The 19456-nt window shown below is 43.5% G+C and overlaps 1 protein-coding gene across 1 annotated transcript in view; it reads left to right on the forward strand.

The window, feature by feature from the left end:
- Nucleotides 1-4093: 4093 nt before the first annotated feature.
- The window catches only part of apmap (adipocyte plasma membrane associated protein), a 52978-nt gene continuing 37615 nt past the window's right edge, over nucleotides 4094-19456 (forward strand). The window contains exons 1-2 of the mRNA XM_078230229.1: nucleotides 4094-4312; nucleotides 18856-18972. Of these exons, the coding sequence (XP_078086355.1) occupies nucleotides 4221-4312; nucleotides 18856-18972 (209 nt within the window). The 5' untranslated portion in view covers nucleotides 4094-4220. The remainder of the gene's footprint in view (nucleotides 4313-18855; nucleotides 18973-19456) is intronic.

Raw genomic sequence — 19456 nt, forward strand, 5'->3', positions numbered from 1 at the left:
AAAGAGAATTTGCTGCGAGTCACTTTAAAAAATTGACCTCACAAAACAGAGGGTTTGGGGAAACACAACAGAACCTATTTCAAAAATTAAAACACTTCTGCTTATGGACAGATGGTGAATAAATAAAGGAGTTTAGTTTCGCTTCCATCCACTGCGTAACACCATCAATGGAACAGTAACAGATGACCTCAGGCTAACCTCGCCATCAAAAGGCAGCAACATGTAAATGCACATTTAAAACCCTCCTCATCAATGGTACAGTAACAGGTAAACTCAAGGGAAAGCTATACATCAATAGAATAGTATTATGTAAGCTGACAGGTAAACTCCACCAGAATAGAGTAATGACAGGTAAACACCCATTCAATAGGCCAGTATCAGTAACAGGTAAACTCGCAGGCAAATTCTCCCTGAATAGAGTAATAAATGGTAAACTTTCAGGTAAACTCCCTATTTGTAGGATAATAACTTATAAAAACACAGGTAATCTCCCCATCTATAGGAAAGTAACAAGTAAATTCAGAGGTAAACTCTCCATCAATAGGACAGTAACATAATTTCTACATCAGTAGGACCATAACTGGTAAATTCTCCATCAGGAGGCTATAACAGGTGAACTCACTGTTAAACTCCGCATCAATAGGACAGTAACAGGTAAACTGCACATCAATATGACAGTTGCAGGTGAACCCACAGGTAAACTCATCAATATGAAAGTCACAGGTGAACCCACAGTTAAACTTATCAATATGACAGTCACAGGTGAACCTACAGGTAAACTCATCAATATGACAGTCACAGGTGAACCCACAGGTAAACTCTCCGTCAATATGACAGTTACAGTTGAATCCACAGGTAAAGTCCCAAATATGACAGTTACAGGTGAACCTACAGGTAAATTCTTCATCAATATGAAAGTCACAGCTGAACCCACAAGTAAACTCATCAATATGACTTATAGGTGAACCCACAGGTAAGCTCCTCATCAATACGACAGTTATAGGTGAATCCATGGGTAAACTCATCAATATGACAGTCACAGGTGAACCCACAGGTTAAGCTCCTCATCAATATGACAGTCACAGGTGAACCCACAGGTAAACTCATCATTATGACAGTCACAGATGAATCCTCAGGTAAACTCCTAATCAATATGACAGGTACATGTGAACACACAAGTAAACTTTCCATTAATATGACAGTCACAGATGAACTCACAGGTAAACTCTTCGTCAATATGACAGTTACAGGTGAACCCACAGCTAAACTCATCAATATGACAATCACAAGTGAACCCACAGGTAAACTCATCAATATGACAGTCACAGGTGAATCCACAGGTGAACTCATCATTATGACAGTCACAGGTGAATCCACAGATAAACTCATCAATATGACAGGTACAGGTGAACAGACAAGTAAACTTTCCATTAATATGACAGTCACAGGTGAACCCACAGGTAAACTCTCTATCAATCTGACAGTTACAGGTGAAGCCACAGGTAAACTCATCAACGTGACAGTTATAGGTGAACCCACGGGTAAACTGCTCATCAGTATGACAGTCACGGATGAACCCACAGTAAAGCCTCATCAATATGAGTCACAGGTGAACCCACAGGTAAACTCCATATCAATATGACAGCTACAGGTGAACCCACAGGTAAACTTTCCATTAATAAGACAGTCACAGGTAAACTGCTCTTCAATACGACAGTTACAGGTGAACTCAGGTAAACGCTTCATCAATATGACAGTTACAGGTGAATCCACAGGTAAACTGCTCATCAATATGTCAGTTACAGGTGAACTCACAGGTAAACTCTTCATCATTATGACAGTTACAGGTGATCCCCCAGGTAAACTTTTGATTAATATGACAGTCACAGCTGAACCCACAGATAAACTGCTCATCAATATGACAGTTACAGGTGAACCCACAGATAAACTCTGCATCAATATGACAGTTACAGGTGAACGCACTGGTAAATTCCTCATCAATATGATAGTTACAGGTGAACCCACAGGTAAACTGCTCATCAATATGACAGTTACAGATGAACTCACAGGTAAACTCCTCATTAATATGACAGTTACAGGTGAACCCACAGGTAAACTTTCCATTAATATGACAGTCACAGGTGAACCCACAGGTAAACTGCTCATCAATATGATAGTTACAGGTGAACTCACAGGTAGACTCCGCATCAATATGACAGTTACAGGTGAACACACAGGTAAACTCCTCACCAAGATGACAGTTGCAGGTGAACTCACAGGTAAACTCCTCATCAATATGACAGTTACAGGTGAACCCACAGGTAAACTGCTCATCAATAAGAGAGAGATAGACTGGGACATTTTTCTCTGTAGCGTAGGGGTGATCTTATAGGGGCCGGTAAAATAATGAGTGGCATAGATCAGCTAGATAGTCAATATCTTTTCCCAAAGATAGGGTAGTCTAAAACTAGAGGGCATAAATTTAAGGTGAGAGGGGAGAGATACAAAAGTGTCCAGAGGGGCAATTTTTTCACATAGAGGGTGGTAAATGTCTGGAACAAGCTGCCGGGGTGGTTGTAGAGGCAGGTACAATTTTGTCTTTTAAAAAGTGTTTAGACAGTTACATGGGTAAGATGGGCATGGGATATGGGCAATTGGGACTAGCTTAGGGGTTTAAAAAAAAAGGACGGCGTGGACAAGTTGGACCGAAGGGCCTGCTTCCATGCTGTAAACGTCTATGACTCTAGTAGTCATGATGTGGAGATGCCGGCGTTGGACTGGGGTAAGCACAGTAAGAAGTCTCACAACACCAGGTCAAAGTCCAACAGGTTTATTTGGTAGCAAATACCATAAGCTTTCGGAGCACTGCTCCTTTCTGTGGGTGTGCACTGTTTGAGAGCAGATATCCACTCCATCTGACGAAGGAGCAGTGCTCCGAATGCTGATGGTATTTGCTACCAAATAAACCTGTTGGACTTTAACCTGGTGTTGTGAGACTTCTTTCTATGACTCTACAGATGAACTCACAGGTAAACTCCTCATCAATATGACAGTTCCAGGTGAACCCACAGGTAAACCTTCCATTAATATGACAGTCACAGGTGAACCCACAAGTAAACTGCTCATCAATACAACAGTTACAGGTGAACTCACAGGTAAACTCCTCATCAATATGACAGTTACAGGTGAACCCACAGGTAAACTGCCCATCAATATGACAGTCCCAGGTGAACCCACAGGTAAACTGCCCATCAATATGACAATCCCAGGTGAACCCACAGGTACACTGCCCATCAATATGACAGTCCCAGGTGAACCCACAGGTAAACTGCCCATCAATATGACAGTCCTAGGTGAACCCACAGGTAAACTTTCCATTAATATGACAGTTATAGGTGAACCCACAGGTAAACCGCTCATCAATATGAGTCACAGGTGAACCCACAGGTAAACGTTCCATTAATATGACAGTTACAGGTGAACCCACAGGTAAACTTTCCATTAATAAGACAGTCACAGGTGAACCCACAGGTAAACTGCTAATCAATGAGACAGATACAGATGAACTCACAGGTAAACTCCTCATCAATATGACAGTTCCAGGTGAACCCACAGGGAAACTGCTCATCAATATGACAGTTACAGGTGAACCCACAGGTAAACTTTCCATTAATAAGACAGTTACAGGTGAACCCACAAGTAAACTGCTCATCAATATGACAGTTACAGATGAACCCTCAGGTAAACTTTCCATTAATATGTCAGTTACAGGTGAACCCACAGGTAAACTGCACAGCAATATGACAGTGAAAGGTGAACCCACGGGTAAAGTCTGCATTAACAAGATAGTCACAGGTGAACCCACAGGTAAACTCTGCAGGTGACCCCTCCCCCACACACCTGTTCAAACGTGACCGGGATGTGTGCCCGATTCGGCCGTTACTCTGAGTCTCGCGCTGCGACGAGGACGCTGGCAGTGGCGCGCTTGCGCGGTTGGGCCAGCCGACAACCGGTGCGCGCACGCGCGGTTGGGCCAGCCGACAACCGGTGCGCGCACGCGCGGTTGGAAACAGCCGGCGCGCGCACGCACGGTTGGGCCAACCGGCAGCCGGCGCGCGCACGCACGGTTGGGCCAACCGGCAGCCGGCGCGCGCATGCACGGCTCCCAGACTGGGCCGTTGGTCTCGGGCGGCGGGTGTCCGGAGCGGCGCTAGAGCATCATGAAGGAGGCGGAAGGTCTGCGGCACCGCCGGCTGCAGCCGCCGCAGGTCATTTCGGACGAGTCACGGGATGTCGAGACCAAGCACGTGAGGTAATGGCTTGAGCTTGGGGTCCGGCATTGTCCGGACCATGGTCAGAGGGTGAGGGTCATGCTAACTGGACCTTGGACAGTGACCGTGCTAATGCGTTTTATGTCCTGTGTATATACAATTCGGGGGTTTAATGTTAATAGGGTGCATGCAATGGTGTGTTCTGTTTGGGGGGGTTAATAGGTTCAATACAAGAGAGACTTGTGTTTAGTGAATGTCAATGAGATACATGCAGTGGGCAGGTTAACGTGTATGTTCATGGGTATCACTCAGTCATGCATGTTGTGTTGGGGTGGTGGAGTAGGTAGTTATCCCTTCGTGAGATGTGGGCAAAGTCGATTAGGCCAACATTGGTTGCTCATCCTCAATTGATCTTGAGAAGATGGTGGTGAGCTGTTCCTTCTTGAGCCACTTGCATTCCACCTGGTGTGGATACACCCACGGAGCTGTTAAGGAGCTCCAGGATTGTGACCCAACCTCAGTGAAGGAATGGTAATTTATATCCCAAGCTGGGATGTTGGTGTTCACATGCATCTTCTGCCTTTGTCCTTCTGGGTGATAGGGGTCAGAGCTTTACAAAGGGGTTGTGGAAGAAGGTGTAGTGGGCTCCTGCAGTGCGTCTTGTAGATATGATACTCAATTTTGCACTATCTGCCAGTGATGGATGAAATACCAATCAAGCAAGCTGCTTTGTTCTGGATTGTGTTGAGTTTCTCAAACTTTTTTGGAGTTGCACTCAATCAGGCAAGCAGAGAATATTCCATAACAGTCCTGACTTATGCCTGGTAGATGATAAACTTTGGGAAGTCAAGAGGGTAAATTACTTGCTGTTAGCACTGCTGGCTCACAGTGCCAGGGATCTGGGTTCGATTCCCAGCTCGGGTCACTGTCTGTGCGGATTCTCCCTGTGTCTGTGTGGATTTCCTTCCACGGTCTCAAAAACGTGCAGGTTAGGTACATTGGCCATGCTAAATTCTCCCTCAGTGTACCCGAACAGGTGCCAGAGTGTGGCGACTAGGGGATTTTCACAGGAACTTCATTGCAGTGTTCATATAAGCCTACTTGTGACACTAATAAATAAAACTCTAAAAGAATTCCCAGCTTCTGACAAGCTGTTGTAGTCACTGTATTTATGTAGCTGGTACTTCCTGAGATGCGAATGATGGTTAATATGGTTCATGTTGTTTGGGAATTTGTTAATCGGTTGTATGCAATACTACCTTAAGATCCCTCTTTCAGCCACATAATAATACCTTGCTCAGTGTAGAAACTGCATGTAGTTGAAATATATTCTCCTAAAATGGGACCCAATTTCTATAACAGAAAAAATCCTGGAAATATTTAGTTTGTGCAATATCTGTGGAGTGAGAAATAGAATTAATGCTTCAAGTTAGTCAGTGACCTTTCATCAGAACTGCAAATGGTTACATGTAACTGTTTTTAAGCAGTATAGTGGTGAGGGAAGATCAAAATGGAAGGTCTATGATAGGTTGAAAGACAGATTGAATGGCAAAAGGGAGTGTTAATGGGACAAGTTAAGAAACGAGAGATGGAGCTGTAAATAGCAACAGCAGAATTATTACTTAGCAAGTGCTGCCTGAAAAAAAAGGTGTGGCTTTTGCTACCAAATAAACCTGTTGGACTTTAACCTGGTGTTGTTAAACTTCTTAGTGTGAAAAAAAAGGAGCAGTTACTCTCGAAATTGTTGCACTCTTTGAGACTGACAAGCTCCGAAGAACCTAATTTGAAAGGTGCATTCTCCAAGTTTACACTGAGCCTCTTGAGTGGGGAATTGAAATGATAGGTGTTGGGAAGCTCGGAGCCAGTTTTGCAAACTGAATGGAAGTCTGAATGGAAACATTCAACAAAGCAGTCACCCAATCTACATTTGTAAATCTACAATCTAAGGAACTATTGATAAGGCTGCAGGATAGGCATGTGCCTGTAAAAAGGAAAGATAGGAAAGGTAGGATTCGAGAGCCGTGGATAACCAGGGAAATTGAGGATCTGATTAAAATGAAAAGGGAGGCGTACGTTAAGTCCAGGCAACTGAAAACAGATGGAGCTCTGGAGGAATACAGAGAGAGTAGGAAAGATCTCAAACGGGGAGTTAGAAGGGCAAAAAGAGGGCACGAGATGTTCTTGGCAGGCAGGATTAAGGAGAATCCTAAGGCATTCTATTCATACATTAGGAACAAAAGAGTTGTCAGGGAGAAAATCGGACCTCTCAGGGACAAAGGAGGGGAATTATGCTTAGAACCCAAGGGAATAGGGGAGATCCTAAATGAATACTTTGCATCGGTATTCATGAAGGAGAGGGGCGTGTTAACCGGGAGTGTCTCGGAGGGAGGTGTTGACCCGTTAGAGAAAATCTCCATTACGAGAGAGGAAGTGTTAGGTTTTTTAGGGAACATTAAAACTGACAAAGCCCCAGGGCCTGATGGCATCTATCCTCGACTGCTCAGGGAGACGAGAGAGGAAATTGCTGGGCCTCTGACGGAAATCTTTGTCGCTTCTTTGGACACGGGTGAGGTCCCTGAGGATTGGAGGATAGCGAATGTGGTCCCGTTGTTTAAGAAGGGTAGCAGGGATAACCCAGGAAATTATAGGCCGGTGAGCTTGACGTCCGTGGTAGGGAAGTTGTTGGAGAGGATTCTTAGAGACAGGATGTATGTGCATTTAGAACGGAACAATCTCATTAGTGACAGACAGCATGGTTTTGTAAGAGGGAGGTCGTGCCTTACAAATTTGGTGGAGTTTTTTGAGGAAGTGACAAAAACGGTTGATGAAGGAAGGGCCGTGGATGTCGTCTATATGGATTTCAGTAAGGCATTTGACAAAGTCCCACATGGCAGGTTGGTTAAGAAGGTTAAGGCTCATGGGATACAAGGAGAAGTGGCTCGATGGGTGGAGAACTGGCTTGGCCATAGGAGACAGAGGGTAGTGGTCGAAGGGTCTTTTTCCGGCTGGAGGTCTGTGACCAGTGGTGTTCCGCAGGGCTCTGTACTGGGACCTCTGCTATTTGTGATATATATAAATGATTTGGAAGAAGGTGTAACTGGTGTAATCAGCAAGTTTGCGGATGACACAAAGATGGCTGGAATTGCGGATAGCGAAGAGCATTGTCGGGCAATACAGCAGGATATAGATAGGCTGGAAAATTGGGCGGAGAGGTGGCAGATGGAATTTAATCCGGATAAATGCGAAGTGATGCATTTTGGAAGAAATAATGTAGGGAGGAGTTATGCAATAAATGGCAGAGTCATCAGGAGTATAGAAACACAGAGGGACCTAGGTGTGCAAGTCCACAAATCCTTGAAGGTGGCAACACAGGTGGAGAAGGTGGTGAAGAAGGCATATAAGAACATAAGAACATAAGAAATAGGAGCAGGAGTAGGCCATCTAGCCCCTCGAGCCTGCCCCGCCATTCAATAAGATCATGGCTGATCTGACGTGGATCAGTACCACTTACCCGCCTGATCCCCATAACCCTTAATTCCCTTACCGATCAGGAATCCATCCATCCGCGCTTTAAACATATTCAGCGAGGTAGCCTCCACCACCTCAGTGGGCAGAGAATTCCAGAGATTCACCACCCTCTGGGAGAAGAAGTTCCTCCTCAACTCTGTCTTAAACCGACCCCCCTTTATTTTGAGGCTGTGTCCTCTAGTTTTAACTTCCTTACTAAGTGGAAAGAATCTCTCCGCCTCCACCCTATCCAGCCCCCGCATTATCTTATAAGTCTCCATAAGATCCCCCCTCATCCTTCTAAACTCCAACGAGTACAAACCCAATCTCCTCAGCCTCTCCTCATAATCCAAACCCCTCATCTCCGGTATCAACCTGGTGAACCTTCTCTGCACTCCCTCCAATGCCAATATATCCTTCCTCATATAAGGGGACCAATACTGCACACAGTATTCCAGCTGCGGCCTCACCAATGCCCTGTACAGGTGCATCAAGACATCCCTGCTTTTATATTCTATCCCCTTCGCAATATAGGCCAACATCCCATTTGCCTTCTTGATCACCTGTTGTACCTGCAGACTGGGCTTTTGCGTCTCATGCACAAGGACCCCCAGGTCCCTTTGCACGGTAGCATGTTTTAATTTGTTTCCATTGAGATAGTAATCCCATTTGTTATTATTTCCTCCAAAGTGTATAACCTCGCATTTCTCAACGTTATACTCCATTTGCCATATCCTCGCCCACTCACTCAGCCTGTCCAAATCTCTCTGCAGATCTTCTCCGTCCTCCACACGATTCACTTTTCCACTTATCTTTGTGTCGTCTGCAAACTTCGTTACCCTACACTCCGTCCCCTCCTCCAGATCATCTATATAAATGGTAAATAGTTGCGGCCCGAGTACCGATCCCTGCGGCACGCCACTAGTTACCTTCCTCCAACCGGAAAAACACCCATTTATTCCGACTCTTTGCTTCCTGTCGGATAGCCAGTCCCCAATCCACTTTAACACACTACCCCCAACTCCGTGTGCCCTAATCTTCTTCAGCAGCCTTTTATGGGGCACCTTATCAAACGCCTTTTGGAAATCCAAAAACACCGCATCCACCGGTTCTCCTCCATCAACCGCCCTAGTCACATCTTCATAAAAATCCAACATGTTCGTCCAGCACGACTTTCCCCTCATGAATCCATGCTGCGTCTGATTGATCGAACCATTTCTATCCAGATGCCCTGCTATCTCCTCTTTAATAATGGATTCCAGCATTTTCCCTACTACAGACGTTAAGCTGACCGGCCTATAGTTACCCGCCTTTTGTCTCCTTCCTTTTTTAAACAGCGGCGTAACATTAGCCGTTTTCCAATCAACCGGCACTACCCCAGAATGCAACGAGTTTTGATAAATAATCACTAACGCATCCACTATTACCTCTGACATTTCTTTCAATACCCTGGGATGCATTCCATCCGGACCCGGGGACTTATCCACCTTCAGTCCCATTAGTCTACCCAGCACTGCCTCTCTGGTAACATTAATTGTATTAAGTATTTCTCCTGCTGCCAACCCTCTATCGTTAATATTTGGCAAACTATTTGTGTCCTCCACCGTGAAGACCGACACAAAAAACTTATTTAAAGACTCAGCCATATCCTCATTTCCCACTATTAACTCCCCCCTCTCATCCTCCAAGGGTCCAACATTCACTCTAGCCACTCTATTCCTTTTTATATATTTATAAAAACTTTTACTATCATTTTTTACATTAATTGCTAGCCTAGCTTCATAGTCTATCCTTCCTTTCTTTATCGCTTTCTTAGTCTCTCTTTGTTGTTTCTTAAATTTTTCCCAATCACTTGTTTCTCCACTATTTTTGGCCACTCTGTACGCAGCTGTTTTTATTTTAATACTCTCCTTTATTTCCTTCGTTATCCACGGCTGGTTCTCCCTTTTCTTACAATCCTTGTTTTTTGCTGGAATATATTTTTGCTGAGAACTGAAAAGGATCTCCTTAAAAATCCTCCACTGTTCCTCAGCTATCCTACCTGCCAGCCTGCTCTCCCAGTCTACCTTAGCCAATTCATCCCTCATCCTATCATATTTCCCTCTGTTCAAACAGAGGACACTGGTTTGGGACCAAACTTTCTCCTCTTCCATCTGAATCAGAAATTCGACCATATTGTGGTCACTAGACCCAAGAGGGTCCTTCACAATAAGATCCTTAATTCTACCTACCTCGTTACACAATACCAGATCCAAAATAGCTCGTTCCCTCGTCGGTTCCATAACATGCTGTTCAAGGAAACTATCCCGACAGCATTCTAAGAACTCTTCCTCCATTCCACCCTTACCGACTTGAGTCTGCCAGTCAATGTGCATGTTGAAGTCCCCCATGATTGTTGCCGTTCCGTTTTTACACGCATCCCTTATCTGCTTGTTTATAGCCCTCCCTACCTCAACATTATTATTTGGGGGCCTATATACCACACCTACTAGTGTCTTTCTCCCTCTACTATTCCTCATCTCTACCCATAACGATTCCACGTTTTGTTCCTCAGAGCCTATGTCATCCCTCAGTACTACCCTGATATTATCTCTTATTAATAGCGCGACCCCACCACCTTTTCCTTCCTGTCTATTCTTCCTAAACGCCTGATACCCCTGGATATTCATCTCCCAGTCCTGGTCACCTTTCAGCCACGTTTCTGTAATGGCCACTAGATCGTACCCACTCGTGCTGATTTGCACCATCAACTCATTTACCTTGTTCCGAATGCTTCGTGCATTCAGGCAAAGTGTCCTTATTCCAGCTTTTATCTGGACCCGCTTTGATGAGTCGCGAACACCCTCTCCCTCTACTCCCTTATCTAAATTATCGCCTTCATTCACTTGCACCCTCTCCTCTACCATTAATTTTGTAATTCCCCTTACCCCTGCATCCTCCACCCCATCAATTAGTTCCTTGATCCTAGTCAACTCTTCTAGCTCCCCTCCCCCCAACCTATCTAGTTTAAATTCTCCCCAGTAACCTTAGCCAACCTACCGGCCAGGATATTGGTCCCCGTGTGATTCAAGTTCCACCCGTTTTTTGTATACAGATCACCCCTGCCCCTAAAGAGGTCCCAATGGTCCAGGAACCTGAATCCCTGCCCCCTGCACCAGTCCCTCAGCCACACATTCATCTTCCACCTCACTCCATTCCTGCCCTCACCTTCCCGTGGCACAGGCAGTAATCCTGAGATTACTACCTTTGCTTTCCTCTTTCTCAGCTGTCTCCCTAATTCCCTGTACTCCCTTTTCATGACCCCTTCTCCCTTCCTACCCACATCAGCGGTACCAATATGTACCGCTACCTCAGGCTCCTCTCCCTCCCACCTCAGGATTTCCGGGACGCGACTAGCGACATCCTGGATCCCGGCCCCAGGGAGGCAGACCACCATGCGAGAATCCCGCCTACCTCCGCAGAAACGCCTGTCTGTCCCCTTCACCATCGAGTCCCCGATTAATACCGCCTTCCTCCTCTTTTCCTTAGCCCTCTGAGTTACAGGGCTGTACTCCACTGCGGAGACACGGCCACTGCTGCTTCCCCCAGGCGGGCTGTCCCCCCCAGCAGTACTCAAGCAGGAGTACTTGTTGTGCAGGGGCAAATCCACTGGGGTGCTCTCAACCACCCTAGCCTTACCCTTCCTGGCCATCACCCACTTGGCCTCCTCCCGTTGCCCTGGTGTGACCACCTGATGATAGCTCTTGTCTATCACCTCCTCATTCTCCCTCATCAGCCTAAGATCCTCGAGCTGCAGTTCCAGCTCCCTAACACGGTCCCTCAGGAACCGCAGCTCGACACACCCCTCACAGATGTGGATGTCCGGGAGGCCAGATGCCTCCAGGACCTCCCACATCCTACACTGGGAACAACACACTGGTTTCACACTCATACTGGACACTTTATGTCAAGTAAGACAGTGAAAAGTTAATAAGAGTGTAAGGAAACAAAAAAATAAATAATTAATTAAAGTCAGAAAACCCACTCTCTTACCCTCAGCCTGCTCCTGGGAACAAATCCCTGATATTAACAACTGATATTAAACCCAAACAACTGAGATTAAACCCAAACAACTGAGATTAAACCCAGAACAACTGAGATTAAACCCAGAACAACTGAGATTAAACCCAGAACAACTGATATTAAACCCAGAACAACTGATATTAAACCCAAACAACTGAGATTAAACCCAAAACAACTGAGATTAAACCTAAACAACTGATATTAAACCCAAACAACTGAGATTAAACCCAGAACAACTGATATTAAACCCAAACAACTGAGATTAAACCCAAACAACTGAGATTAAACCCAAACAACTGAGATTAAACCCAAACAACTGAGATTAAACCCAAACAACTGAGATTAAACCCAAACAACTGAGATTAAACCCAAACAACTGAGATTAAACCCAAACAACTGAGATTAAACCCAAACAACTGAGATTAAATCCAAACAACTGAGATTAAATCCACAACAACTGAGATTAAACCCAAACAACTGAGATTAAACCCAAACAACTGATACTGAATCCAAACAACTGAGATTAAACCCAAACAACTGATATTAAACCCAGAACAACTGAGATTAAACCCAGAACAACTGATATTAAACCCAAACAACTGAGATTAAACCCAAAACAACTGAGATTAAACCCAAAACAACTGAGATTAAACCCAAACAACTGAGATTAAACCCAAAACAACTGAGATTAAACCCAGAACAACTGATATTAAACCCAAACAACTGATATTAAACCCAAACAACTGAGATTAAATCCAAACAACTGAGATTAAACCCAAACAACTGAGATTAAACCCAAACAACTGAGATTAAACCCAAACAACTGAGATTAAACCCAAACAACTGAGATTAAACCCAAACAACTGAGATTAAATCCACAACAACTGAGATTAAACCCAAACAACTGAGATTAAACCCAAACAACTGATACTGAATCCAAACAACTGAGATTAAACCCAAACAACTGAGATTAAACCCAAACAACTGAGATTAAACCCAAACAACTGAGATTAAACCCAAACAACTGAGATTAAACCCAGAACAACTGAGATTAAACCCAGAACAACTGATATTAAACCCAAACAACTGAGATTAAACCCAAAACAACTGAGATTAAACCTAAACAACTGATATTAAACCCAAACAACTGAGATTAAACCCAGAACAACTGATATTAAACCCAAACAACTGATATTAAACCCAAACAACTGAGATTAAATCCAAACAACTGATATTAAATCCAAACAACTGATATTAAATCCAAACAACTGAGATTAAACCCAAACAACTGAGATTAAACCCAAACAACTGAGATTAAACCCAAACAACTGAGATTAAACCCAAACAACTGAGATTAAACCCAAACAACTGAGATTAAACCTAAACAACTGAGATTAAATCCAAACAACTGAGATTAAATCCAAACAACTGATATTAAACCCAAACCACTGAGATTAAACCCAAATAACGGAGAGTAAACCCAAACAACTGAGATTAAATCCAAACAACTGAGATTAAACCCACAACAACTGGGTTTAAACCCAAACAACTGAGATTAAATCCAAACAACTGAGATTAAATCCAAACAACTGAGATTAAACCCACAACAACTGGGATTAAACCCAAACAACTGAGATTCAATCCAAACAACTGAGATTAAACCCACAACAACTGAGATTAAACCCAAACAACTGATATTAAACCCAAACAACTGATATTAAACCCAAACAACTGATATTAAACCCAAACAACTGAGATTAAATCCAAACAACTGACATTAAACCCAAACAACTGAGATTAAAACCAAACAACTGAGATTAAACCCAAACAACTGAGATTAAATCCAAACAACTGACATTAAACCCAAACAACTGAGATTAAACCCAAACAACTGAGATTAAAACCAAACAACTGAGATTAAATCCGAACAACTGAGATTAAACCCAAACAACTGAGATTAAATCCAAACAACTGAGATTAAATCCAAACAACTGAGATTAAACCCACAACAACTGGGATTAAACCCAAATATGGTATGCTTGCCTTTATAGGACGGGGTATAGAGTATAAAAGCTGGAGTCTGATGATGCAGCTGTATAGAACGCTGGTTAGGCCGCATTTGGAGTACTGCGTCCAGTTCTGGTCGCCGCACTACCAGAAGGACGTGGAGGCATTGGAGAGAGTGCAGAGAAGGTTTACCAGGATGTTGCCTGGTATGGAGGGTCTTAGCTATGAGGAGAGATTGGGTAGACTGGGGTTGTTCTCCTTGGAAAGACGGAGAATGAGGGGAGATCTAATAGAGGTATACAAGATTATGAAGGGTATAGATAGGGTGAACAGTGGGAAGCTTTTTCCCAGGTCGGAGGTGACGATCACGAGGGGTCACGGGCTCAAGCTGAGAGGGGCGAAGTATAACTCAGACATCAGAGGGACGTTTTTTACACAGAGGGTGGTGGGGGCCTGGAATGCGCTGCCAAGTAGGGTGGTGGAGGCAGGCACGCTGACATCGTTTAAGACTTACCTGGATAGTCACATGAGCAGCCTGGGAATGGAGGGATACAAACGATTGGTCTAGTTGGACCAAGGAGCGGCACAGGCTTGGAGGGCCGAAGGCCTGTTTCCTGTGCTGTACTGTTCTTTGTTCTTTGTTCTTTGAAGGGGGGGAGGTTTAACACAGATATCAGAAGGACATATTTCACACAGAGGGTCGTGGGGGCCTGGAATGTGTTGCCGGGCAAGGTGGTGGAGGCGGACACACTGGGAACGTTTAAGACTTATCTAGACAGCTATATGACCGGAGTGGGAATGGAGGGATACAAAAGAGTGGTCTAGTTTGGACCAGGGAGCGGCGCGGGCTAATTGTTCCTTGTTTCTCGTTTCAAGGCTTCATTCTATGATCATCTTGCTGGTGCCAGTACAGAGCGAGACTGCGGATAGTTGGGAACCTGTCTCGGGGGCAGGGAATTCATATGGTGTTCATGGAAGTGGAAATGACTAGGGTTGGGAAGCATTTTCCGATCAGGGCCATTGTGATCTCCTGGACTCGTTTCGATCGCCTCAGGGGGTCGGAGAGGAATTTCCCAGATTTTTTTTTCCCCATATTGGCCCTGGGGTTTTTCACTCTGGGTTTTCGCCTCTCCCTGGGGATCACATGGTCTGGAATAGGGGGGTGGGGGTGAGTTAATAGGTTGTAATGAACAAAGCATCGTAGCTGTGAGGGACAGCTCGGTGGATAGGATATTGGTATGTAGATAGGCTGGAAAATTGGGCGGGGATCCTGGATTCAGGATTCAATCCTGGACCGGGGAGCGGCGCGGGCTTGGAGGGCCGAAGGGCCTGTTCCTGTGCTGTATTGTTCTTTGTTCTTTGTTCTCCCCGGTGTAGAGACCGCATTGCAAGCACTGAATTCAATAAAAATTAAAGTAGTACAATTTTTGGGGCCCTGGATGATGGGAAAGAAGTGAAAGGACAGGTGTCTCATCTCCACTGCTTGCCTGGAAAGGTGCCATGGGAAGGGAGTTGCTGTTGGATAGTGATAGAATAGTGGAATGCTGAAAAGACATGAATAATATATAATATATCTAGCTTCATTTTGCTATTTATTGTGCAAAGCTTAATAAATGAAATGTTTGTAATGGTCTTTAATTTAAAAAAATGTAAGAAATAGGAGCAGGAGTAGTCTTATGGCCCTTCAAGTTTGCTCCAGCAATTAGTAAGATCGTTACTAATCTACTCCATGGTTCTGCACTATTCCCTTATCTCCTTAATATCCAAAAAAAATATTGATTTCTATTCTTGGTATGTTTGACGATTGAGCATCCACAGTACTCTGGTCAGAATTCCAAAGAAACTCACCCCTTGAGTGAAGAAATTTCTTTGGATCTTGGCCTGAAATATCCAAACTCCTTATTCTGAGACTGTGTCTCTTCGTTTTAGCCTAAGCACAGGAAATATCCCTTCAGCAGCCCCAAGGATATCTTTGTAGGAGTTCTTCAGGACATTCCTGGTCAACCATTTTCAGCTGCTTTACCAATAACTTTCCCTCCATCATCAGGTCAGGAATGCTGCTGTTGACTGATGATTGCAGTGTTCAGTTCTATTTGCAATTCCTCAGATAACGAAGCAGTCCCTGCCTGCATGCAGGAAGATCAGGACAATATTCAAGCATGGACTGATAAATGGCAAGTAACAACTCACCCCTATCTGGCAGCCAATATTAAATTGATTATTGGGGCAGGGAGATGGGACAGTGGATTGCTTAAGAAAAAAACAATTCGCGCCATGCAATGACCATCTTCAAGAAAGAATGTAACCATCTCTGCATGGCATTCAGTGGCATTTCCATTGCTGAATCCTCCATCACCATCATGACATTGAGGGATCACCGTTGACCAGAAAACTGAAAATGGCCTGCCAGTTCTCTTTTGTCTCATCCTCAACCCATGCTAATGTGTTACTCCCAAACCTATCAACCCTACTTTTGTATAATCTCTTGCGTAGAACCTTAAAATCTCCATTCATTGCTTTGCCCCATCCACCCTACAACTTGTAGCCTCAAAAAACCTTTGTCCAACACAATTTCTCTTTCATAAATCAGTGTTGACTCTGCCTAATCGTATAATGATTCTCTAAGTAATGTTACCACATCATGCTAATAATAGATTGTGGCATTTTACCAACTATTGTTGACAGCCTTACTGGCCTATAATTCCCTGAACAGTGGGGTGTGTTTGTTACCTCTGAATCCGTGGGAAGCAATCTAGAAGCTGGGGAATTCTGGAAGATCAAAACCAATGCATCCACAATCTCTATAACTACTCTTTTAATATCTTAGGATGCCATCAGATCTAGGGGATTTGTTGACTTAAGTCACATCAATATCTCCAGTACTATTTATTTGCTAATAACTATCTTTAGATTCTTCATTTCTTTAGACCCATGGTTCACCATTATGCCTTGGATATTTTCTGTGCTTCTACATTGAAGACAGATGCAAGATATCCATTTAATGTCTCCTTAACCCTCATAATTTCTCCTGTCTCTGCCTCTGAGGAAGCTACATTTGTATTCTCTAATTGCTCTTTCTTGCATATCTATAGAAGTTTTTACAGTCTATATTTATGTCTCTGAATAGTTTACGCTCATTCTCTTTTCATCCTTAATTGCTTAGCCAACTTTTCATGAATTCTACAACTGCCCCAGAGCTCAAGATTACTGCACATTTTGGCAATGTCTTAAGTCTTTAATTACATCTTTACCTTTTCTGGTTAGTCGCATTTGGGTCACTTTTCCCATGGGTTTTTAAAGAAATATGTATACTAGTTTTAAATTTTTTAAAATGGATTTCAAATTCTCAAATGGCTATGATTGGATTTTAATTCTGCATTACTACTCCTGTAACTAAACTACTATGCTATTTATTGTACATGTGCATGGGTACATTTAGATTGAATGAAACCGAAATGGAGGCATTGACTGTGTGCATTTAAAATTGAGATTTCTGAAAGTTGAGTGTACTGTTTTCTTTAACAAAAAGGAAGCTATGCGTTTATATATCATGGTAAGGAGTCTAACAACACCAGGTTAAAGTCCAACAGGTTTATTTGGTAGCAAACGCCACTAGCTTTCGGAGCGATCCTTCTATATATCATGACCATAGGACATCCCAAACTGCTTTACAGCCAATGAAGTACTTTTGAAGAGTACTCATTGTTATAATGTAGGAAACGTGCAAAGCAAGCTGTCACAAACTACAATGTGATAGTGAGTAGGTAATCTCTTGTGCAGTTATTGGGGAGTAAATATTGGCCTGGACCCCATCTTTTTGAATATTATCATGGATCTTTTACACCTGTGTGGGAGGCCAGACAGGCCTGTGTGTAATGTTTCACCTGAATGCATCCCTTGGTAGTCACTTTAAAAAATTTTTTACTCCATTCCAAGTTACAAAGCCAGTGCTCAGCGTAGACCAGGAGACCCAAGTCCATTCCTTGCTTGCTCCAAAAATCAAATTCCAATTGAATCCAATTAATGGTCCCAACAAGAGAGACAAACAAGATCCAAGCTAACACGATAAGGCATCGCACCCCATCTTGGGCTTGACCTGACGCTTGGTCTTAGCCAAAAGGCCAAGCAGCTTTGATTTTTGTGCTCGACCTGGATTGAACCCCCAAACATCTGACTTGAGGTGAGAGTGTTACCAACTGAGTCATAGCTAGCAGTAATGGTCAGTGTAATTATTGGTAATTTAAAAGTAAAGGATTAAGACTGATTGTGTTATTTGTGTTCCTTGTCATGTCTTAACCGAATGGCATATCCTGTGTTAACGTTCTACCTCAGTTGGCCACCCAATTATTTGCATTTTTAACATGGCTTCACAGGAGCCTTATCAGACAAGCTTTGCACCAAGCTACATGAGAAATTAGGACAGGTGACCAAAAGCGTGGTCAAAGTTAGATTTTAATGAACATCTTAAAAGAGAGTTTTGGGAGGGAATTCTGTAGTTTAGAGCCTCAATAGATGAATTCATGGTTATCAATAGAGGGGGCACAGGGAATTGGGAATGCTCAAGAGGCCAGTATTGGAAGAACGCCATGTTCCCTTGAGATATGGAGGAAGAGATTGCAGACAGTGTGTGGAATGGGGGCCAAGGAAGGAATTGGACACACAGATGAGAATTTTAAAGTTGAGACATTGTTACATTTTGAGCCAATTGAGCACATTGAGTACCACAGCAAGATATACTTCAGCCTCCCTGAAGCCTACATTTTGAAAAAAACATTAGGTCAATAGTTCTTTTCATCTATGCACAACTTTTTCCTCCTCCTGTAGGGCTTGACTGCATTTGACACATTTTCCCAATAGACTTCATGACTATTGGGTTATTTTGTACAGAGCACATTCTTTCTATAACTGTCACTGGAAAGTTACTTTGAAAAGATGATGCAAAACAATTCTTCCTTCCAATATGATCTACAATAACCATTGCAAGTTCCTGAATATGTTTCTTTTCTAGTGCATACAGTGGAAAAGTCTTCCGGATAACCTTGACAACACTAATTGTTACACTTCTAGCCCCATTGCTGGTGGCAACACTGCTGCTGCAGTCTCCAATAAACCCTGAACCTTTCAGGTAAGAATGTATTTGCTGTGGATCAAATACGGATGTTGTAACCATTGAGCTCCAATTGTACATGACCAGCTGGAACAGATAATGACATTTGCTTTGATTTATTATTGTCACATGTATTAAGACACAGTGAAAAGTCTTGTTCCTTGTGCACTATACAGACAAAGCATACCATTCATAGAAAAAGAAACAAGAGCGTGCAGAATGTAGTGTTACAGTCATAGCTAGGGTGTAGAGAAAGATCAACTTAATGCAAGGTAAGTCCATTCAAAAGTCTGACAGCAGCAGGGAAGAAGCTGTTCTTGAGTCAGTTGGTACGTGACCTCAGACTTCTGTGTCTTTTTCCCGAAGGAAGAAGGTGGAAAAGAGAATGTCAGGGGTGCGTGGGGTCCTTAATTATGCTGGCTGCTTTGCCGACGTAGCGGGAAGTGTAGACAGAGTCAGTGGATGGGAGGCTGGTTTGCGTGATGGATTGGGCTACATTATG

This window comes from Mustelus asterias, chromosome 15 (assembly GCF_964213995.1).
Source record: "Mustelus asterias chromosome 15, sMusAst1.hap1.1, whole genome shotgun sequence".
Taxonomy (NCBI): domain Eukaryota; kingdom Metazoa; phylum Chordata; class Chondrichthyes; order Carcharhiniformes; family Triakidae; genus Mustelus; species Mustelus asterias.